Source organism: Dendropsophus ebraccatus, chromosome 8, assembly GCF_027789765.1.
Source record: "Dendropsophus ebraccatus isolate aDenEbr1 chromosome 8, aDenEbr1.pat, whole genome shotgun sequence".
NCBI classification, from domain to species: Eukaryota; Metazoa; Chordata; class Amphibia; order Anura; family Hylidae; genus Dendropsophus; species Dendropsophus ebraccatus.
The window spans coordinates 73,156,108-73,181,618 of record NC_091461.1 but is presented as its reverse complement, the minus strand read 5'-3'; the positions used below and the strand labels follow the sequence as shown (position 1 = coordinate 73,181,618).

Below are 25,511 nucleotides of genomic sequence, written 5' to 3'. Positions count from 1 at the left end.
TCTTCCATAAATACTGTACACACGCTAAGGAAGCAGCTAAGACGATGTACAGGAGGAATGGCCTACATTGACATTAAAAAAGTTTTAGTTCTCAAAAGGCATGGTTGGAAAACAAAAGGACAAGAGGCTATGTCATAGAGGCCAAAGTAGCTGCAGTAGGAGAAGATTAAAGAGGTTAAGACATCATAGAGATGGCCTGGCACATAGGATTCCCTCTATGAGCTGGAACAGTAAGCTACATATCTGGCTGGCTTGCCATGGAAGTCCAAGATCCGGTGATCATCTGAAAGGGTTTGTCTCTGATGAGGAGAAAGGGATTGTCTCTGATGAGGAGAAAGGGATTGTCTCTGATGAGGAGAAAGGGATTTTCTTTGATGAGGAGAAAGGGATTGTCTCTGATGAGGAGAAAGGGATTGTCTCTGATAAGGAGAAAGGGATTGTCTCTGATGAGGAGAAAGGGATTGTCTCTGATGAGGAGAAAGGGATTGTCTCTGATTAAATGAATTTTTTAACTAAAGGATGCAAATATTTCCTGTATTCCGTTAATATTATCTGCTGAACTTGGATTGGGTTAGGTATGGACATATTTCTCTTCTCAGTTTTGCTTTTTTGTTAGTAATCAATGCTGGTGGGGCAGGGAGAATCCACAGCCTGATGACTCCTAGTTCAGGCAGCATGAAAGTGGGGAAAGGTTCCTTTCCTGAAGAGATAATGTTCCCCATCCCTGATGTATATGAGTAGAATGGGCACTTCTTATTAGCATTTGATCTTGATGGGTCCATGAATTGCAAGAGTGACAGCTATTCTTTTACAAGAATAGAATATAAAGCTACATTGTCCCTTAATAGCCAGACATTTGTTTAAAAGCAAGAGAACTACAGCTTTGACAATAGATACAGTCCATTGTACAATGTAAAAAAGTCTTTCTACATTTTTCTAAAAAGAAAAAGTGGTTGTGAAGAACATTAGGTGCAACCTGACATTGTTTAGTAGCTATATAAGAGAACATGCTCCATTAATTTTTCACACTGGCTTGGTGGTACGCCAATTTTCATAAATATTATATGACATCCATGCACCTGAAACAGGCATTTGCATAGGGGTTATCCAAATATACTAAAATTTGCTAGTGGATGTTCTTTTGTACAAGGCTAAAAGAGGGACGCTGTCTGGTCTGGATTGTTCATTTTCTTTTACATTTCTAATACTAAGTGTGTAAAACTGTGTGTATCACCTGATATTTTGCAGGTCACAGCGCACTTACTGTAAGCTGAAATGAAATGATTATACCCATTATTTTCTAAAAAAACATATTGGTCTCTCTAACTTCTGCTTATTTCATTGAAGAAAGACAACACATACACAACCACCATGAGATGTAAAGGGGTACTCCGGAGACTAAGCTACATTTTTTTCCTAATACATTGCTTTAATAAATTTACATTACTTTGTAATATAACTTTATTTTAAAAAATTTTTATTTTTATGTGCATACTTACTTTTGTTTAGTGGTAGCAGTAAGGGGTGAGACAACCCGCTCTGTTGGCACTAATGTGTGTGTCAGGAACTGCAGTTCCTAATCCCCTGCTCTGTTGTAGCACTTCCGCACAGCACTATGCTGAGCAGGGTCTCATCCCCTGTGTACTGTATATTAGTATATACAGTATCCAGGGGGAAGCTGCCTGATATGATTGCAGTGTCTGACAGCCTCTGCACAGTGCTATCATTGCGATCATCATGTCGTTCAGCCTATCCCCCTGTGTACTGTATATAGGAACATCACTATAACAGAGTAGGGGGAACTGCAGAGCTTAGAGCCCTTAAGTTTCCGACACAAACCTTGCTGGCAGCAAAAAGGGCTGTGTCGCCCCTTACTGCTGCTACTAAACAGACGTATGTAAAAAAAATATGGATGACCCTCATGGACCTCATTTATGACCACTTCAGTGATGCATCTTCGCAAGAACTGCCCACTTAGCTAATCACTGACTGAGACAGGACACTGATGGGTCGCAGCCATCTTTTTGTAGTTCATAAACTGTAGAGTGACGGACACAGCCCTCACCTATAGTCCACCTTTGGCCATCATTCTACGGTTTATGATTTTGGTCATCTACATTGCAGACACAGAGTACCGCTCTCCACTAGGAGTCCAGGTGAGGATTGTTTGAATCATTAAAACATACCCATTATTAAAGGGGTTATCCAGGTAACAAAAACATTATTCTAAACAATCTCCTTTCCCAATACCACTCTATGTGTTATATACATATATAACCTATATTGCACCATTTCTCCAGTTTTTGTCACATATTTACCTGCTCTGGACTTCTAAAATCATCTTCTCTGTGTCCTCTCTGACAACAGGCTGCTCCCTCTTCCCCCACCCTTTGTAGACACAGGACATGTGATCTCCTCTCTGGGGGCTGGGTTAGCTGTCTATTGACTTGGAGACATCATCTGCATCACTAGTGAAAGTGCTACTTCCATAGACTTAGGGCCCTATTCCACGGGCCCGATCAACGATGTAAACGAGCGCCGATCTGCTAGATCGCTGCTCATTTACTGGGCCTATTCCATGGCCCGATGATCGTTACACGAGGGCTGCAGGGACATCGGTGTCCTTGCAGCCCTTGCACCATACATTACCTAGCAGGGCTTCTCTTCCGCTCCGTCTTCCTCCCCGCATCAGCTTCGGTGCGGCCTGACTAAGCTGTCAGACCGCTCAGCCAATCACTGGCCACGGCGGTCCCGGACAGTGATTGGCAGTGGTCTGACAGCTCAGTCAGGCCGCTCCGGAGTTGATGCTGTGCCGCAGGACCCGGGGAGGAAGACAGAGCGGAGAAGAAACCCTGCTAGGTAATGTATGGTGCTGCTTCTCAAATCGTCGGCCACCCGCCGTGCACCGCTATTTCACATAGCAATGCGCGGTGATTGACCGATGATTTTAGGTCTGGGCCTAAATAAACGATCAGCCGATGACAAAAGTTTCTACTTTTTCATAAAAACACATATACAAGAAAAAGAAAGCAGGAAAGAAAACTAAGAGGGAGAATACACAAATAGACCAATCAGGGAGATGCATGATGGGAAATGTAGCTTCCTGGTTGGCACCATCTTGGATATAGATTGGCTTTTAGAAAAACTTGTAATAGCAGCAGCTAAAAAGGCAGGAGACGCAAATAACCCTTTAAAGCTTGAAAGTGCCAAGGTTTATTTTTGCCTCTACGTTGTGGATCTTTTTGTAGCTCTTTTTATCTACAACATCACAGCCCCATTCATTCTAGTGGTTGGCGTAGTTGCTAGTGTTTGTACCCTCACCAATAGTAACTAGTACTTCAATCTCGCTTTGACTAGATATTCATTAGGAAAAGTGCTGAATATTGCTATGCCAAAAATATATGTAACCTTTTAAATAAGAAATTAGATATGTTTTTCAGAAAAGTGCAATGGAAAAATGTCCCGTCAGTATTTATAAGGTAACTGAGTAACACATAGCCCAGATCAATAACATGATAAAGCCCCCATTAGTTAGTACCGTGTGTTAAAGCAATTGCTTTACAAACATAGGTGATGTGCAGGGATATATCAGCAAGCAGCCATGTATATAGAGCAGGGCTCACGCGATGCTGGCTATTTAACGTTATGTCTGCTGACACTAAAACTTGGAAATTATTTAAAGTTTAAAAAAGCATAAAAAAAGCTGGCAGAATAATGTAATGTAAAAAAATAAATCCTTGGCCACTATAGTGCCAATGTTGCTGTGGTCCCTGCTGCTCTTTAGTTCTTTTCCTGCAGCGATAACATAACCACTGCCAATCCCTGGCCTCAAGGTCACATGTCAAACCTATTGGCATCTGCATTATTATTGGCCACAGTGGCTTTTGCCAGTGCAGGACATGGTGGGGGACCCCAGGAGCTCTGGCGCTGGAGCAGTGGGGACTCTAACAGATCAGTAATGTGTTTTTTTGTTTTATTGCACATTCTCCAAGCATATTTTTCTTTCTTTTTTTTTTTTTCATTTGGAACACAATGTTAAGTGTTGTTGCTGTATAAAAGATTGAATCGCTGAGCCCTACATATGGCCTACATCTACCCTTGTTTCACAGTGCAACTGGCAGTGAATATAAGCAGATGCGTGATCATTACCCAGGAATGCAACATGAAATTATGGGCCCCCATTGCAAAGTGAGGAATGGGCTAGAAAATGAACTGTGGTATAAATAGCAGCATAACTACTTTTACTTAACATGGTTACCTGAAGAGCCCTAGCAGGCTGAAATAGTGGGACAGGTACTATATTGTAGCCAATGGTTGAATTGATAACCATCTATTGGTAACCATTCAGTCCTTAATTTCTCCTCCAATTTTGGAATCGTGTTGGTACTTGAACTTTTGCCAAGTCAACTGCAATTGAGAGATGAAGCCAGGGGATTCCTGTGATCATGTTATTTTTAGGGTCCCTTCTAACACAAACATGTTCCTTAAAGTGGACAGTGAAAACTGTATAATACTCAATTATGGAGACCTTAAAGGGGAAGTCTGGGCAAAATAATTTTAAGATATGCCTGTTTTTTTGTTTTTGCCCAACAAAAGTTATGAAGATTACTAATAGATACTTATTATGGGAGATGCACCTATTGTGAATTTTCCCTGCACTTACATGGTGTTTTCAGGTCTCTGTAAAGTTGGTGATGTCACGTTCCATAAACTGCCGAATCCTTCTGCAACGGTGGGACAGACTGGAGCATTAGGAGGCGGCAGTTTATGTGACGTGACATCACCAACTTTACAGAGACCTGAACACATCATGCTGTAGTAAGTGCAGGGAAAATTCCTTATAAGTGTGTTCCCCGTAATAAGTGTTTATTAGTAATTTTCATAACTTTTGTTGGACAAAAACATATCTTAAAATTATTTTGCCCTGACCTCCCCTTTAAGCCTCCCACACCAAGTGGGCTCGCAGAAAGAAAGCACAACATCCCATGCTACCAGGTTTAGTACAACTTAATGCCTTCGAACCTAAAATCTGCACAAGCTGCTAGCTGACATAGATTTGATAAGGTGAAGCAAAAGGTTGTCATGGATGTGGTGGATTTATTAAACGGTTGTCCAGCACTTTAAAATAGATATAATGCTGGAGCAGTGGATTAATGGACATTATAAAAATATACACACCTCACTGGTTCTGTTGCAGCTCCCATTCTTCTGCTTGCTTTCCCCTGGCGGTCATCTCTTTTGCCTGCTACTTTTGAGATAAGTGATTAAAGAAGACCTGCCTACTCAGCCATTTACTGCCCACAGCATTGCCCCATCTAGGCCAGTGATTGGTAGAGTGAGCAGATTCAGATCCAAGCACTTGTCTCAGAATCACAATGAAGAAATGAGTGTCGGGTGACTGGAGGCAGAAGAACAGGAGCTGCTGGGACTAATTGGGAACCGGGGGTTTACACTGCCCCAGCACTATGTTTATTTATTAAAATGCCAGACAACCCCTTTAAGAGGCTCACACTGTCTAACAAACTGGGTGAATATGTTGACAGCAGGATTTAGAGACGTGTGTAGGAAATGCTGCTCTTAGTAAACTCCCCACCAATGTGTTTCCAATGGAGTTCAGCTTCACATTAGAGCTGATCACTGGGGTCCAACCTATGATCAGCATGTTGTTGGGCATCCAAACACAGACTTTGTTTTTTTTTTTTTCAGAAAAATTCAGATTGCAGTTAAAACGTTGCATGGCATGACGGTGGAATAAACCAATATGCATTAACGTTAAATGGAGACTGAGTACAATTAAACTTTATGACTGTTTCACTGCTTCTCTTGTGCATTGTGGTTTCCACACCTGAGCAGGCCTTAAAGCCTTGGGGTCCTGTAGCTGCTGCTATTGCTGTAGTTATTACCTTGTCATAACCTGTGAAAGCTATGAAGGAGAATTTATTTCATTTTATGGCTTCTATATTTGAAAATTGCATTTACAGGCCGTAACTTACAGCAATTACCTAATATATACCTGTTAGCCAAATCACTCTTTTTACAAGCAAAAGCCATTGGCAAATAGGGGAGAACAGGTGTGGAAATAAAATTCCTTGGCTGTATTGCTTGGCACTGACCGGAGTATAAAGGTGGCATTTATGGAGGAGAAGACTATTATCATATGTTAAAAGTCATTATTCCTTTTAAATGAACTTTATGTTCAGGTAGACTTGTTCTTTCACATTGTCAAATAGGCTCTATCGTACTCCTCAAAAATATGGGTTTGTACGCCACCTAGTGGAATGTGTCTGAAATAATGAGGAAGAAGCTATGTAAATGTAAAATAGTGTGTTATAGCATAAAAAAGCTTTGCTACCTGTCACCTCCCTGGCACAATGAGCTGTCAATGTTTGCTACTGAGAGCCCAGCACTGTAAGAGTCATACTGAGGGCATAGCAGTTTTAAATGGTAGCCATCCCCACATAGTATTTAACTTATGTTAAGTCTCTATCAGCGTAATCACAATATCACTATATTTAAGAAAACAAACATAAATATCAAAAAGTTTCTTGTTTCAAATAAAAGTAATACAAGTTAACATTAAAAAATACATATACTCAGCACTGAAGCTGCAACTCTGTGTAGGAAAAGTCATGGAGTTATGGAAATATTCAAAAATATGCAGATAATAAAAAATAGAAACAAAATATTCAAAACTTCTTACATTTTTCAGCAGAATTACACATACTTACACACCTCGGTGTGCTATGAATGAAATTCATAATTATTGTTAGTGAAATGTTCTGCCATGCTGAATGCACCACTAAATAAAGATTAGAGGGACCCAGATACTGTACATAATGCCACCCTAGACCATAATCCTGAGAGTAGGACCGGTGCGACATTCCCTTGTAAAGGAATCATCATGGCATTGCCCTTGTGGGCTCTAGATCATACTTTGGCTTGTATTGTATCGGAGATTAAAGGATACAAGACTGGATAGTCCATTCGGGCTTCCATGCCCATCTTGTAGTTAGATGGCTCCTAGCCTAATGTTGTGCAAGTACTTTCTGATGGTTCGGGTAGACTTTTTTTTGGAACAGAATGAATCTCTATGAGCTACTCTTTTAGGCTATGTTCACACTATGTATGTGTGCGGCTGTATTTTTTATGCGGATGGAAATGTGCGGCTGAAACTACGGCCGTGGGAAAAAATAGACATACGGTCATTTACTTGGAAATCTGGTTCAACTAAAAATAACAAATAAAATCTTAAGAAAGTGATGCAAACACCTCTGGAATGCATCTGGGAAAGCAGGGAACACAGTTTACATGAATTGCTATTACCGGGGTTTGCGATCCTCTGCAGTATGCCGATGCCGATGCCTCTCATGGTTAATATATTGAATTAATAAAACACTTTCGTTGTAATAAAATCAGTTTTGTTGTTCAATAATTTAATTTAAACAAATCCATCATTGTGCAATTAAATATACTGTCAAAAAATAAAAATATATAAATATACATTTACTTATATATATATTTATTTTTACAGTATATTTAATTGCACAATGATGGATTCGTTAGAATTAAATTATTGAACTACGAAAGGGACTTTATTACAAAGAAAATGTGTTTTATTAATTTAATATATTAACTATTAGAGGCATCGGCATTCGGCATCATTGCCGGCTATTTTTTAAGTACTCCGCACGGACCGCCTGTCAATCTACGGCCTCATTTCCAGCCGCAAACAATGGTCTTGTTCATTTTTTACGGGTCCGTTTATGATCGAGCCGTAGATTCAGACATAGTGTGCACTGTGCAGCCGTATATCGTATACTTTCCAGCGTACGCATGAACCAGAAAAATCCGGCCGATGATTTACCGCCCGCAATACAGCCGCACAGATACAGAGTGTGAACCTAGCCAAAATGTGATCATTTGAGGTTTGCCTTCATATACCTCTTGCTGTCATTGCATTTCATTGGTGGTCTCCCAACTAGTGAGACACAAAACGTTGAACAGGGCTGACGTCTCAGACTATGCATATAGCTATCTGCTGCAGTGATAAACCAAGGTCTCTCAATTCAAAGATTTTGTCCCTTTTAGTTTGTGTCAAGGGACGATAACAGGCACCACTAATCAATGGGGGCCCGACCACAGGGACCTTCACCAATCACAAATAGGGGCTATGTTTTGAAGTTGGGAATACCTCTTTAAAGGGGGATTTCTTGTCAGAAGCATTTATAACCTTTTCACTGGATATGAGAGAAAATGCTATATTGATGGGAGTCAAAGGACTACAATGCTACTCAAGGCTGAAAGTAAGTGTCCTGTCACTCCATTTATATTCTATTGCTCTAATGGAAGCTGATGATGGCTGTTTTTATCTGTACATCTCTGACTGCTGAACCATACCTGCTTACATATGAAAGCTTATGTCTATGGTGGTGTACGCCTTTAACCAGTATGTTTATTACAATTCTGAATGCGCTTACACTGCTTTGAAGACATCATATTGAGTCTCTTCTGACCTCAGCCTCACATATCCTTACTGGAGAAAACAGCAATTATATAAGCATTATTGCAGACCATCATTCTGTTATATCTTGCTTTTTCTTACCTTGGCTCGGTTGATACACAGATGGTTTGATACTTGCAGTCGTCACTACTCGAGGCTTGGCAGCAGGAGCTGAAGGCTCATTGTACCCTCCATAAGGAGTAGGACCTTTGGCAGCAGAGACTGAAGAATAAGCTTGGCTAGAAGAACTGAAAGCAAATAAATATATTCAGCACTGCGAGCTGTATGATAGTATGATGAGAATTACATTTAAGATTCTGATTGACCACCAGTTATCGGATAAGTGACCACAGCTGCCTGTAGACATTAGAGAATTGTTCACATATGGCAGCCTTTTAAGTGTTTAAGACTTCAACTGAGCATCTAAATAAGCTAAAAATTATGGATTCTGAAAACATATTACTGTAAAATGTAAGTTTCTTGAAAGAATATTTTGAAATGTTTTGGTCACTGTTAGTGCAATGCATTGTATTTACAATTCATTCCGGCTTCTACATATTTAAATAATGGTCACTTATAATGTTTGGCCAATACTCCTAATTCGCCAAACAAAAAGTAAATGTTACTAAACACACTACGCAGAGAGTATAGACGTTAGCAAATATGTTTTGGTAAGTATTGGATTAGAGACAAAGCCATAGTGGACAGTTTTGGGCCAGATTGACCTACTAGAGTACTAGAGGATCACACAGTGGGCCATGATACTGGACCCCAAAGGTCCAGCAGATATAATTGTATTTTAAGATTTTGTTTCTGGAGCCAATTTAAATGGGCTGTGCACATGACTATGGTTACCTGGTGGGCCAAAATAACTCCAATACAATACTCTTGACCATGGGTCTCTAAACTACGGCCCTTCAGCTGTTGCAAAAACACAATTCCCATCATGCCTGGACAGCTAAAGCTTTGGATTTGGCTGTCCAGGGCATGATGGGAAATGTAGTATTGCAACAGCTGGAGGGCCGCAGTTTGGAGACCCATGCTCTTGACATTCGTTTTATTGTCTATTGGCACATTGTATGCATGCATACAACTTCTTTGGGACAGACACTATCATGCAGATACACAGATACATTCAAGGTAACTTGGATATTATTGTCAGTGATATTTATAATAATATTTGTCTCAAAGACTGGCCTTGATTTAATCGCAGAGAATCATAACTGATTATTGAAATATTCCCAATACAAAATATTTTATACAGCAAAGTTTTAGGTGATGTTTTATTTTTTAAGGGACTACCTCCTGAAAACAGCCCCCTTTGAATGGAAGTTGATGGGACAATAATATAATGGTTGCAAAAAGTGATGAGGATCCAGCACTCCGAAAAGTTTAAAATTCAAAAACTTTTATTGGAACATATTTAAAAAGCAGCTGAGCAGCTCATGCTGTGTGGCCTGAAAGACTGACGCGTTTCGCGCATGCGCGCTTAGTCATAGTCAGACTATGACTAAGCGCGCATGCGCGAAACGCGTCAGTCTTTCAGGCCACACAGCATGAGCTGCTCAGCTGCTTTTTAAATATGTTCCAATAAAAGTTTTTGAATTTTAAACTTTTCGGAGTGCTGGATCCTCATCACTTTTTGCAACCATTTACCTATTTGACGGACAGCCACCGCCAGGAACTGTGCACCCTCTCACATACGCTGGAGACTCCAACCAACATTTAAAGAGGTGAGCTGATTTCCTCTGTTTACCCTTGTTCACAATAATATAATCTCTGAGAGTCCGACTGACAATCCTAGTCTCCAGTAATCTGCTCTTCTCACTAGAGAGTTTCCCTGCATTGCATAAACAGGCTGGGTCTTGCTGTAGCTCACACATGAGGTAGTCAGATATATATATAGGTAGATATATATGGGCACTGTCCATGCAATAACCATTTTAGGAATGTGGGTCAGATCTCTTTAGGGATAATTCATATATGAAGAGTGGTATACAATGATTTTCTGCAATATAACTTATTCAATCTATAATATAAAGAGTCTCTGTCAGTGGGTTTCTGCTGTCCTACTTAAGGGTAAAATGAACTAGCGACAGAGAAGCTGAACAAATTGATGTATCACTTACATTGCTCTGTGCTCCTCCTGAATAACATGGACAATAAGTAGTCCTCTCCATTATGTGCATGAGCCCAGTAGTCCTGGATATTCACGAGAAGCAGTAACCACCCCCCCACACACACACACACACCAGCTGCTGATTGGCAGTTATCTATCCATGCTGTATAAAGGCAGTCGGCTGTCAATCAGTAGCTGGAGGGTGAGGGGAGGGGAGGGGTGTGGCAAGAATCCTAATTTCCTACATATTAGGAGAACAGCTGAACAAAATTATGTAAGTAATAAACTAATCTGTTCAGCATTTCTGTCACTAGTTTATGTTGCCCTCATTTAAGGCCACATAAACCTAGTGACAGATTCCCTTAAACACATATATAGCATGCAAAGTGTTAAAATGCTACATGATGTATGTCTATCTACAATAGCTGTATCATATTACACTACAATCTTGTACAGGGTTAAGACATGTCTGACAAATAACAGAACACATTAGTCTTTCACACCTTAACGTTAACACAAAACAGTTTTTGCCAATACCTTATTTTTGACTGGTAGCTGGAAGAAAAGGACGCTTGCTGATGAAGGCTAAAACAGGACAAAAGTTTACCTTTGTTATATGGAAGCTCAGACCTATATAAAGTTAAGACCCTTAAAGCGTAACTGTCATGTTTTTTTTAATTGCAGAAATCAGTAGTATAAGCGATTTTCAGAAACTTTGTAATAGGTTTCATCAGCCAAAAAAGCCTCCTTCTGTACTCAAGAAGCAATCTCCCAGCCTCCCCCCTGACTTCTTATCTGTGCATTATCAGGCAAACACGTCTTCATTACAGAGAAGCCAGTGAAGACGGGCTCTGCTCTCTCCATTCTATCCCTATGAAGGGGGGAGGGGCTGAGGGAGATGAGGGAGCAGGAAGAGGTGACATGAAGGTCAGCGGTTTGTAGACTGTCTGGGCAGCTAAAACGCTAAATTCAGGTGTCAGAAAGGTCAGTGCTTATCTATGAACTTATGCCCCTATTCCACCGGTCGTCAGAGGAGCAAACGAGCGCTCGTTTGCTCCTCGTTCCCCACTCGCTGCCGCCGCTATTCAGCGTGGCTGCAGCGAGCGGGTGAGTGCGGGAGGGGCGGCGGGGAGCTGCGGGGGGGCTGCCCGGGGGATCGCTAGATCGTCCGGGCAGCCCATAGGATATAGCAGCATCTGCTGCCGACGCTCCTATTCAACGGAGCGACGGCAGCAGATCGCTGCTATATCAGTCGCTTGTTTTTCAACATGTTGAAAAACAAGCGACTGCAACGATCAGCCGACATGAACGATGTCGGCTGATCGTTGCACTCTATTCCACGGGACGATTATCGTCCGTAGCGGCCGATATCGGCCGAATACGAACGATAATTGTTTCGTGGAATAGGGCCTTTACTGAGAGAAGATTGCAGGGTGTTGTGCTTTGCAGAAATCCTCCGTGCTCAGTCACTCCTAACAGCCCCTCCCCTCTCCATAGCCACATAATGGAGACAGAAATCCTGCTTTATCTGATGTGAGGGGGGAGGCTGGGAGATTGCTTTTTCACTACAGAAGGAAACTCTTTTACTACATAAAACCTATTACAGAGTTTCTTAGAATCGCTTGTACTGTTGATATTTAATGTTTTCAGAAAAATGGCCCTGAAATGACAGTCACGCTTTAATAAATGCTCCTCCTTATTGGGTCTTTACAATACATACTGTATTTGTTGTACATCTGGTTTTGTGTAAAACAATGCATTAGGGGGAGTCACAAGAAAACAACCTTAAGCCAATGACTGTATCTGGAAGAATGACGACTTCTGTTACCTTTCAGGTTTAATCAAGCTGTGACTGATAGAAATATGAAGATAGCATTTAGTAGGTTAATTTGGAGGTTTGTCAACCCATTTTATGAACTGAAGCAAGGAAGGAAACTTTCCTACACATTGAAAAAACAGGCAAAGTTACAACTTCTGCGAGATTATCTATCCATCAATTATACAGAATTTTTACACAGTTATCTTTCATCTAAAAACAATACATATTGCGCCAAAATCATAGCACAATAATAGGTATTAAGGTAACATTTCCACCCTGTATACTTTTCAGTTAAAGAGATATACATTTTATTTAGAGAACTTCATTAGTTCTCAATTTAAAGGTGACTGACGGCTAAAAATGTAACACTTGGGCCTGGACACTAAAAAAGGTGTGTTTACATCGACAGATGTATCTGACCGATGTCTGACAGATTATTGAAGCCAAAGCCAGGAATGGATTTGAAAAGAGGAGAAATCTCAGTATTTCCTTTATTACCCGCTCTCTGTTTATAGTCTGTTCCTGACTTTGGCTTCAGTAATCTGTCAGATAAATCTCTCTGTATAAACACAGCCTAAACTGATGATGATGAGATTTAATTGATTTATTGGCTCTGGGGCAGTAGCATATGCAAAAATAGAATAGAAAAAATGTTTTTTTTTATTTTTTTATTATAGTGCTATAGTGTTATGCAGTACAGAAAGGCTTTTTTTTCTCTTGTTCCATCCTGTCCTGTCACTTGCTTTTTATTTCCGGTCTGGGCTATTACACACGTCAACATCGAGCTGGGTGGGGAGCACCAGGAGGGGCTGCCAGGATGATCCTTAGATCGCCCAAGCGACCCATAGAGGATAGGCGGCGGCCAGCAGACTGTCACTATCCTCGCCATCCTAATAGACAATAGATAATGATAGATAACAGCTGATTGTTGCCTTTTAACATGACCTATTACACCAAATGATTATCGGCCGAGGTGGCCAGTAAACGGCCAAGTGTGACCAATAATCGTCTGGTCTAATAGGGCTCTTAGAGCCCTTTTACACGGAAAGATTATCTGACAGATTATCTGCCAAAGATTTAAAGCCAAAGCCAGGAATGGACTATAAACAGAGATCAGGTAATAAAGGAAAGCCTGAGATTTCTCCTCTTTTCAAATCCATTCCTGGTTTTGGCTTCAAATCTTTGGCAGATAATCTGTCAGATAATCTTTCCGTGTAAAAGGGCCCTTAGAATCACATACTACAGTTAGGTTCTCATAGTATAAAATAAAAACAAATATAAACAATGAAAATGATATAAAAAGTGCCCATTTTTTACAATTTTAACTGTGCGTGAACAAAGCCTTATAGTTCAGCTGGAGAATGACCTTAAAGAGAACCAATCATGGAGGAAAATCAAAAAAATTTGTTTCCCTAATTATATGTAAAATATCATTTTATTAAACTTTGTAAATATATTAAATTATTTTTTTTGCTGCGTTTTTAATGTATTCACTTTATACTTTCCTGTCTCGGGCCGGCTCTTTTCAAAAGAGCCGGCGCGAGACAGGAAGCTCCCGTCATGCACAGCGGCAGCAAGGCCGGGGGGGGGGGGGGGGAGCTGCCATCTTGATTACGTCATTTGCGTTCCAGCGGTGGATCGCAAGTAACGTAATCAAGATGGCGGCGCCTGGCTCGAACAAGATCAGGTAAAGTATAAGATACAGACTGCAAAGGCAGTTTGTATCCTCATAAATAGACAAAATGAAGTTACAGACTGCCTTTGCAGTCTGTATCTTATACTTTACCTGATCGTCTTGTCCACTGCAGCAAGGCCGGCGCTGCCATCTTGGTGACGTCGCTTTGCGTTCCACCGCTGGAATGCAAGTAATGTAATCAGGATGGCGGCGCCGGCCTTGCTGCAGCGAACAAGAGGATCAGGTAAAGTATAAGATACAGACTGCAAAGGCAGTCTGAATCTTCGTATACAGACAAAATGAAGATACAGACTGCAAAGGCAGTCTGTATCTTATACTTTACCTGATCCTCTTGTCCGCTGCACGAAGGCCGGCGCCGCCATCTTGATGACATCACTTGCGTTCCAGCGCTGGAACACAGAGTAACGTCATCAAGATGGCGGCGCCCCGGCCTTCGTGCCGGGAAGAAAAGAATTGGGTAAAGTATAAGATACAGACTGCAAAAGGCAGTCTGTATCTTCATAGATAGACTTAGGGAGAGATGCACATTGATAATAGGGATAGTTAGTTTTAGGTGTTTTAGGTTCTCTTTAAACTGACACATGTGGACATAATGTTATGAGGTTTGTCTCAAAATGACAACCCCTTGTTCTACTGAAGAGTCTCACAGCCTCATCAAACAACTGATGTTACTGGGAAAATTTGCTGCTATAAATATCTCTGTACCAGCAGAATATTAAACGACTGTCCAAGTAATACATACTGTACATGAGCTTTTGTTTGATAGTACTTCACTCTAAGGGTATGTGCACACTATGGAATACGCACAGAGACTTCAAGCTCTTTTCGCTCCGTTGTCCCTACTTAAAGTTCTGCCCGTCCCATAGACTCAATAATATATGCAAATATTTGCGAACTGACATGTCACTTCTTTGGGGGGGGGACAGTGGAATTCGCTGGCGAATATCACAGAGTCTTTGCAATGCATGGAACCTCAATCGGAGGCTGCGCGGCGGAATCCTCTTGAAGTCTCTGTGCGTATACCATAGTGTGCACATACCCTAAGGCTATGTTCCCACAATGTAAAAATGAGGGCAAACAAGGGCCGATGTTGCAAAACAGCAGCTGTTATTAATGATTATGACGAGTAACAACGACCAGTCATTACTTGCCCTTGTTTTTACATTTTAGGAACATAACCTAATAAGAGATTTCAAGCTGGAAACACATCTGAAAGTCATTCATATGCCATAACAGGACACATGAACATCGGTTGCCTTCAGGCATTTCAGGTTTTGATCAGTCTTTATTCAGGTTTTTTGATGTAGTCTTTGAAGCCAGTATTAGCAGTGGATTCAAATAAGGAAATGGTATCAGTCAAGCTTTAGTTAACACCATTTTTCCATAATCATGGCAAAAAAAGAAAATAATTATAATAATTGCAAAAACATGGGAAAATGTGGCAAACACAACCTTAGCTTCAAATACCTGAGTAACACCTGATCAAAACCTGCTCAGACCCCCTTTGTAAAATGATTAACTTAAATAATTCAAGAAGTGCCAGCTATGTTTCCTGTAACACAGCTCTCTAACATAAAGCTCTAATTCAGATTTAACACTTGAAATCTTAAGGCTGTGTTCACACACATAACACTTTCACTGCAGCACTGTCAGAGCACTGTCAACAGTACTGCAATGAAACTGCAATGTGTAAACACAACCTCAGTGGAGTATAACAACAATAAAGCTATGTTCACACAACATCTTTTTTTTGGCGTTTCGTGGCTGTTTTTTTTAGATGACCATTATTCTGCTGCCAAAACTTGTCAATTGTATGCAAATTACAGTCACAATTTGCATAAAACAGACACCTTTTGACACCACAATGACATATGCCGAAAAAAGCTGTTGCAAAATGTCCAAGAAAAGATGTTGTGGCAACATAGCCTCAAATACAATGTCTAGTTTTGATTAGTGATTTCATTTGCTGGTGGATTCTTAACTTTAAAATTTCTGTTAAAATATGTGAACAGCCAATATGGTCTTATGGAATGGAGCGATGATAGAGTAAGAATGACTGAATCAATAGTTACATAGAATGAAGAACCCCAGCAGCTTATTAGCTGTTATTATAACTAAGCAATGGAAGAGCATGGTCAGTTCTTAACATGATATCTGAAAGCACCACTAGGAGCACACAAATGTTGAGGATGTATATCAAAACCCTTAAGTGCTTGCAAGGTGATGAAATGAATTGAACTCCTTAAAGGGAAATTATCACTTTTACAGTATAAGGCTATGTTCATACAATGTAAGAGACCGGCCGTTCAGTGACCTGGCCGGGTCATGGAACGGCCGGTTTAAGAAAAGATCATCCCGGCCAGTACTGCAGTACCGGCCAGATGATCTTTATCGATGCAGAGTTGTGATGCAGGCACATCTGTGCGCGCCCGCATCAGAACCCCCCACTGCACTCTATGGAACGTGCGGCCAGAGCCGCTCGCTCCACAGTGTGCACTGACAGGGTTTTCTGCGGTCACTATTCAATGAATAGCAGCCACAGAAAACTGACATGTCAGTTTATCGCGTTGCCGCTAGGGATCCTGGCTGGAATGTATACTATGGGGGACATCTATGAAGCCTCCACCCGAGGCGTGCGCCAGGGAGAAGGTGCATATTCGACCCTTCTCCCTGGCTTATGCCTGCCGTATGCCCCGCTCACCCGATGGGCAAGCTGAGGGAGCTGGGGTGGCGTGACAAGGTGGGGAGGAGGTGTGGCCTCCTTCTGCGCCTCCTTTATCATGATTTACGCTTGCTCGCAGGCATAAATCATGATCCAAATCTACAGCTGCTGGAAGCAGGTGTAGAATTAGTACGCTAGGCGCAGGTTTGGGCACTTGGCTGGATTCACTAAGAGGCATGCGACTCTTAGTTAATCTTGCCAGTGAAAAGGGGGCGTGGCCTAATATAAGACCGGTCTTCATAAATCCCCCACCTTTGTGCAAACGTACCGGCCTGCATTCCATAGGCGGCAATGTTATGTATATTGTCGTGATAATCACGTCCGTTGTTGCAATCGGCAACAACGGCCGTAGTTTTATGAAAATATACATAGTGTGAACATAGCCTAAAAGTTTGCAAGTTTGTATAGTTTTAGTTTCCTTTTTTCATGCACCACAATCCATATTTTAGCTGAATCAATATTTGAATAAGTGAAATTAATAGCAAAGGTTATCTGTGAAGGAAAATAGCAGCTACAAGGAGACTCTCTCCTTCTGGAGGACCTGACTTGTTCATACACTACATGCATTTCTTGTTTAATTCAATGGAAACTGTATTTTTTTTATCTTCTCCTTTGGGGGCCGCTGTAATTAACCATGTGATACCAGGTTCCCCCACAGATAATAGCTGATCACTGGAGATCCCAGAAACAGGACAATTGATGATCTGATCATTAGGGGACCCTTCTAACAATAACATAGTATTCAAAGCGGACAACCCTTTTTTATGGAAAGTTTTACTTGTTAGATTAAGCTCCTTTAATCCATCAATCATACTTTGTGAATGACCAACCACTATGGTGGCATGCTTAATTTTCAAGCTTAGTATATTAAAACATTTAATAATATTAAACAACAGAAATGTTAGTTAAACATATACATTTATATATACTATGTATGTACAAAAAAAGTGATAATTTCCTTTTAACCTTTGCCTGACAACGAAGTGAACCATGAAGACAACAAAAGAGCACCAGCCATTCCACACTTAACACTGGTTGTCAGAACGCGGGTGAAGAGTCGCTGACCTCTCAGCACTAAAGGAAGGTTCTTTGTTAATATCCAGCCAGCTTTTGTAGCTGTACCTCTTATACACTTTTCTTGGTAGGTATGAGACACCAATTCTTTTGGGTACACCAGTTCTTTTTGGTATGTTTCTCTTCTTTAGTAGAGGTGAAGTAATGAATATAGGAGTAATAGAGAGAGCTTCCAAGGCTGGTGGCAGCATGGGAGACTTATATTTGTGTCTACCCGTTGAAAATATTAAATGGGAAGAAAAGGAATACGTCAGGATACAAGATAGCTGCTTTGTGAGAATGAATGTTAGAAAGTAACCTAAAATTATTAGTGTTTTGGCCATTAAATATAAAAAAAAAATTCACCAATTTTTCTACAGCGTAAGCTAAGCAGTGACTCCAAACTGGCATTCCTCCACATCAGGGAAAAAAAAAATATTTAGTGCAGGGTGCATACTGTAGGTATTTGGACCTTATCACTGCAAGAAACCCAATCCTCGGTCCTCCTCTATTACCACATTGAGAATATTTTTTTATGGAGTGATAATCATGCATGCTGAAACAACTATTATGTCAGGGAGGCTGCTAAGCACTCTGAATTGACATAACAGAATTGTAGTACTGGTAGGACCTGTATTTGGACTATGTAAGTGGACCATTTCACTAGGATTAAAAGAATTGAAAAGAGCTGGTGATTGCCAGCCATTATTTAATGAAGTGGCCGATCGCTTTACTTACTATGGAATCACGGCCAGAGTTTATACACACAGTATATACTCTGGCTGGGATTCCATGCGGCCACACAAAAAACGAACATGTCAGTTTTGTGCGGCCATTATTAATTGAATAGCTGCCACACGAAATCAACAGTGCAGACAATGTAAAGTGCAGCTTTGACCACACTTTACATTGTCTGCAATGGTTAATTGGAGTTTGGGTACACCCGAATGTGCCCGTATTCTAATTTTAAAAAAATGTGATGTTCATCCAGCCGCTACTACAGTACCAGCCGGGATGAACTTCACAGACAGCGGCCGTTCTATGACATGGCCATGTCATAGAACAGCCGCTGTCATAGAGTGTTCAGAGAGAAGATTTTGTGGCTCCAAATGAAGAATACCTTACATAGAAAGATTATAATGTGACATTTCCAGAAGAGTGTAAGATGTCCCTTTTCTGATCCTGTAAACCTGAAGAAAATATTAACATCTTGTCTTGCCTGGAATGTCAAAGTGAAGTTATCGCAGAATACTCCATCTCACAGCTGTTCTGGTAGAAAAACCTTGAAATGGGAAATGTAAAGTAGCTAATAAAAAAATATCTGTTAGCAAATGAAGCTTTACAAATCTAACATGTAATAGTTGAATGACTTCCTTTTTCTAAAATGAAGGCATCCAAACCAGTTTTATGTTAATTTTATAGGTTTCATGGCTACTGGACAATATTGCAACCAGCCATATATAGTTACATAGTTAATACGGTTGAAAAAAGACACATGTCCATCAAGTTCAACCAAGGAGGGGATGGATACAGGGAAGGGGGAGGGGTGATAGGTTCATAGGTTCATGGCAATGTTTTAGCTTTCTTCCAACAAATTTACACAGGCCTCTTCTATGGAAAAAAAGTAGGTGTGTGTACAGTTGCTAAAACAAGTGGCTATAAAGCACAAAATGATCAGGACCCAGATGGAAAGGAAATATGGTTTACTATATAAACCGTTTCTGGCTTGTTTACAGCATATACAGCCATGTCAGGCAGTTGTTTTTTATATGATATCAGGGTTGAATACTTATATTTGGCCTGAAGACTCTTTCCTCCATAGAATTGCCACAATCCCAATGATGCTCATGGTCATGTAGGACTACTTTTCCATGCAGTTGTGACATGGGGGATGCAGAAGACTTAAGATGCTCTTCACACGGTGCTGATGCTTACAGTTACACATCAGCATAGTATAAGGAAGTGGAGCAGGAGGGCAAACATGATCAAGTCACTCAGCAGCATGTGGCCCATGAGGAGTCTCAGGGGAATAGAAGATATTGTTTTTCTTTATGATTCCACCACTGATAGATATACTCCACAAGAAGCCCAGAAATACAGTTCAGTCCTCTGACTAAATGTTAAACCAAATGGTAAAAGATTTAAAGAATAAGAAGAAATGTTTAAAGTAAGTAAAATAAGAGAATAAGAAGAAAATGTAAAATATATAACGCTGTAGATTGCTTCTTTACTTTCTAAGTGAAAGAGTGAATGGCTGAGAAAGAACATACACTGTACAAAGTGAAGCAACAAATAAAGCAAATGTATACCTAGACTGAGCTGATATGGCACAAGATATAGTGGAGGCTGCAGCAGACAAGTTCTTAGCTCCCTGGCTGGGTTTGATTTGTGAAGGAGAGATGGTGGCGGCTGTAGGTGCTCTGAAAATGACATTGCAAAGCATGAGACACAGAGCAAAGACAAATGAAACAAGAACAATCGAGACATGGTGACAAAAATGTACAAGGCTTTAGATGATGATCTACTTATTGTTTATCAAAAACTTTGTTCTTGCTCATGCCTCATGATGTTAAAGTGTTGTCATTTCAATTTTGATTGGTTGGCATCTCAACGCTAAGGGCCGTATTATACGGCCTGATCTGCTAGATTGGCACTCGTTTAATGAGCCTATTACACGGCAAGGGCTGCACAGACATCGCTAAGGATGCCTTTTTTTCAATAGTAAAGTTTATACATTACCTCTCCATGCTCCCCAGTGTTCACTTCTGCCTGATGTCCACAGCTTCTGGTGGAACTTCATAGCTAGTCTCTGAAGTAACAGGCCACTCAGCCAATCACTGGCCATGGTGGTCCCGTCCCGACCGGCTCTGAAGTTGCACCGGTGGCTGTGGGAAGTGGGGAAAAGTGGAGACAACATCGGAGAGCATGGGGAGGTAATGTAGTAACTATTATTTTCTTTACACACTCATCATGTGTCAGTTGCACATCGCTATTACATATAGCGATGCATGCCCGGCAGCTGATGATTTTAGGTCAGGACCAAAAGTCACCATCAGTCGGCAATCAGGACTGTAAATGAGGAGTGTTCACACTGAAAGACTTCAGAACGATTAACAATGATTTTGAGGTCAGCTGAAAAGATGCGATTAACGACATAGAAATGAACTTTTGTTCATCATTTGACTGTTGCAGTGCTTACGCCAGAAGATTATCGCTTTCATTAGAAGGATTTAACCATTTTTAGCATAAAAAACGTCCCTTTAGACCCGACCAATCTGTACATATAACCAGGAGAAGTGTGTGGATGCAAGCTTCACTCCCTTGCTTGGAGCCTGATCCGACTCATTGCAGGAGTCTGACTCCAAAGATTTATGATGGAACCCATCTCCTACAATGAGGAAGATGCTTGGAAATGCAGCAAATCCAATTAGACAGTAGTGTTTATATTGGGTATAGCAAAAACCTTCAATAAGTAGAACAGCATCTTATTGGGTATAGCAGAAAAATACATTTTTGGGACACACAATGCATTAGTAACACACATTATAATCAAATACACAACAAAACTGTTACAGTAAATTACAGACACCACACTACTTAACGCTATTGGTATCTGGAAGTAAATTAAACATAGTTTCATTGATACTGTGAATTCTAACACATTTAATATGTCAGCACTTCATGTTGCCAGTATAATCTACGGATCAATATGTAATGGATATGTTCACATTAGACAATCCTTTTGTATTAGAAACAATACGATCTGTGTAATGCATGGACATCCTGAATCCTCCAGAGAGACACTATCAGTACTATTAATGAATATAGGATCCCCATCTATTAACTCTGAATATGCTTATAGGATATTGGAACAGCCCCTTCAAGCTTCACTTATATCCAATAATATGGAATCTTGGTAGAGCTATAAACCTAAATAACCTTTTAAAGTCTCCTGTGTCAATCAAGCTCTAGATATTTCAGGCACAAAGATTTAACAACATAATTAGAATATAGTTCAGCCAGATCAGTACACATATATTTTTCATTTCCCATGACGCTTTAAAGGGGTTGTCTAAGCTGAGGTGCCACTGTAGCCAGTGATTTGCACATCATTGCAAGCAGGAAGAAGCTGAGAGCACCAAGTAATAGAAGCCATTGGAATGACAGTGGCAGGGGATCAGGGAAGGTGAGTATGCTTTTTTATTTTTATTTTTTTTGCACCACCTGTTCCCAGACAACCCCTTTAAGCTTGATATTGCATTTCTTCATTAGTTAAAGATCCAAAAGTACTAAGGGGTTTCTCCTTTTAGTAATAGATTTACTTAAATATACTTAGGGGGGAAATCATGATTGAATTTCTAACCTGCAAACAGACATAGTGGTGAAAAAGAAAAATACATACAGATTATAAAAGTAAAATGCGTTACCTCTCAATAGAAGGTGAAAAAGCAGCAGGCGAGACATAGGAAGGAGCAGCAGCTGGAAGCGGTGAGACTGTGCGCTGTGATATGTATTGCTCAGCGGTAGCGGTTTGATGCGCATAAGCATCTTGCACATATGTGAAGTCAACGTTGGCTGGGGCTGGTGCATGCTCAGCTGGGCTACTGATCAAAGTTAAAGTGATTAAGAATACACAGTTTTAATAAAACCGTTTTCTTTCCTTTCCTTACCTTAGCTTTCCTATCATCTTTGATATGGTATTTTTATTACCATGGGTAACCCATCTTCTGTATAACATAAACCTCTATCTTTTTCAACTAACTATAGATCCAAAATACCATGTAAATTATTTTTTATCATATCTTCATAGCAGTCAGAACTAAGTTTTTCTTATATAGAGCTCAGAATCCCATATATAGATTTAAAGGAGAAGGCAGATCTCTTTTTTTCACAAGTGCTGGGAAGGGGAGAATAAAAGAAATAACATGCTCTCACCTTCCCGGCTCCAGAGCTGGGGGCCGCATACTGCCGATCTGGTCCCTGGCCACTTCCTGGTCTCAGTGGGGACCCTGGTCGTGACGTGTCAGGTCTGCTTAGCCAGTCAGCAGCTGAAGCGGGACCCTGCTACGGCCGCTGTGTGGCTAAGCAGACCTGACAGGTCACAACCTGGGTCCCCTTTCAGACAAGGAAGTGCCCAGGGACCAGGTTGGCAGTATGCGGCCCCCAGCTCTGGAGCCAGGAAGGTGAGAGCATGTTATTTCTTTTATTCTCATTGGCGCTTGTGAAAAGAAGTGGTCTGCCAGGACTTCTCCTTTAAAGATTCACTGTCCCCCCCCCCCCATATAATGCACACTCACCATCATTATTCTTTTAGTGTCATTAGTATCCCCCCAGTTCTGCTACATCCATATTTTTATTCACTTTATATAGGTCATGCGACCTCTGATGAGCCACTATCTTTAAGATTTTAAAGTGAATTCCATTCATTTCAAATCTGCTATCAATCCCATAATGCATCATTACAGCATCACATGGGGGCAGCTAGAGCCAGTGTCATTTCTGCCTGCTGGGAGGACAGTATAATAATCCTCATCTCTATATATCTCTAAATAAACTAATACACTGTAAGTATACAGTCTGGGAGACTAATCTGTCCTCAAATTCATTATAACTGTTCCTCATAATCATCACTAGTAACTCTTATGGCAGTTTCTGTCTTTGTGGAACCGTCCATGTAGCTTCATTATACAAGTTTGTTGGCCCCATCAATAGTACAGAAACACATGTCATTTCCAGGGGGTCACCATGAGATCACATGACCCAAATAAAGGAAGCAGTTAAAAAAGAAATTATATACAAAGCAATGACTAAATGGTGTTCGCATAAAGGGAAGGAAAAAAACTGCAGGAGTGTGTCTTTAAGATTTCTGACTGCTCAGATGCATGTCTAAAGCCTCCACTATCACTGACAAGGGACAAGAGCTCCAAAACAGATGTTTATAGGTGGGTGACTACTCCTTTGAACGGAAATCTGGTTTGGCTGATATCCCTGGTCATGTTTCACAGCCCTTTCAGTGATTTAGCACTAAATAGCTCGGACACTAATTCCAAATAACAGCATTAGATGTATACCTTCGGAGTTCTGTATCAGAAAAACACTTTTCTTATATTGCTTTAAAAAAATGTTATCAATCAGAAATACAGTGTATTGTGCACTAGCATAGTATTACTTAAGTAAGCAGAACAATTATATTAATTGTCTTGAGAAAAAACTTGTTGCAAAGCCATTCCAAGTATCCCTGCAAAACCTGTGCTTGAATGCAAGCCTATTACAATTTGTGAGTTGCCAATAAGAATAGGATTCACTAATGTAACAGTGGTGTCCAATACAAACACATTGTGAAGGATATGCAGTAAATAAACACTACTATACATGTCAGACTGTGGGGTTTAAGAAGTAGGTAAGCTATGAAGAAAATCAACACCATGTGTGATTTTGATAATATGGGAATTAAGATGATAGGGAAATCATACAGAATATATTATTTCTTATATATCAGTTCACACTCAGCCTTTATCCAGTTATATTGAATTTATCTAGGGTGGAACATGATTTAAAGGATAAAATACCCTGAGGAAGAAAAATACTAAGAAAGGAGAAAGGCCCCGAGCACCAGATAACATAGTAAAGTATCTATGGCTTTACATGAAAAGGGCAAGATATAACCTTTAGCAGTAAAAGGAAGGAAAAAGAATAATACATTATGTCGGTGGAAAGCTAGAAGACATGCAGGGCCTAGGGGGAACATAAAAGATAAGAAAGTGTTATATATGGATAGGATATAACAGACATGTGGACAAACAGTACTCAGACCGTGAAAAAGCCAAGATAACATTATTTGGTAGAGGGAAATGACATAAAGATTACATTCTATAGATCGGGAGGTACACATAATAGATGGAAAAAGAAAGATAGATATCAAGACAATTATGGGGGATGGAAATGTTACACATGGACTGTAAAGAATAATAGAAATATACTTAGCTGCTAAATAAAAACACTGCATTACCAGATATAGGTTTCATACTAAATGGAAGGGCAATAGAATTCTACTGAGAATAGTGACATTTGTATGTGAACCTTTTGTTTTGCTTCTATACATATACAGTACTACATGTACCTTCCTGTGGCTGAGGTCTGCAGTATCACTAGAGAGAGATCATTGTGTGTAAAACCACTGTTATTAAATAAGGTTGGCAACACTGTTTATCAGATGAGGTTACTATTGATATCAGATAAAGTTGGCACCTTCTTAAACACAGGTGACCAACAAGTAAAGTATTATTATATAACAATACATAGGTTAACTAGAAGGTTTAGGGATACTGGGAAAATTCTGCCCACATATGCATTGGTCACAAGCAGCAAAACTAGCAAGACTATATAAATATAGCTTAACAGCAGGAAACGCATATGGAATAATCCTGTATGTTTTCTATATACAGGCCCTTGAAAGGACTAAATTATGGCTGAAATAAAAATGCTGTGCATGACCAGACTTACTGGGAAGGACAGATAAAGATAGAGATGTCAGGCTATACAGGGAATATTCTGACCTCTATTTCAACCAAAAATTTGTACAGGTACTTAAAGAGTACCTGT

General features: G+C 40.3%; 1 protein-coding gene across 10 annotated transcripts in view; it reads right to left on the bottom strand.

Annotated features, from left to right (window-relative positions):
* Positions 1–25,511, bottom strand: part of LDB3 (LIM domain binding 3) — a 136,494-nt gene that overhangs the window by 22,523 nt on the left and 88,460 nt on the right. For 3 of the 10 annotated variants that reach the window (XM_069980645.1, XM_069980647.1, XM_069980646.1), the window contains 5 exons: positions 22,337–22,513; positions 20,219–20,329; positions 17,979–18,140; positions 11,157–11,204; positions 8,603–8,748 (listed from right to left, as the gene is read on the bottom strand). In XM_069980645.1, the coding sequence (XP_069836746.1) occupies positions 8,603–8,748; positions 11,157–11,204; positions 17,979–18,140; positions 20,219–20,329; positions 22,337–22,513 (644 nt within the window). The remainder of the gene's footprint in view (positions 1–8,602; positions 8,749–11,156; positions 11,205–17,978; positions 18,141–20,218; positions 20,330–22,336; positions 22,514–25,511) is intronic. The other 7 variants (XM_069980649.1, XM_069980653.1, XM_069980648.1 and 4 more) reach the window with 6 other exon arrangements.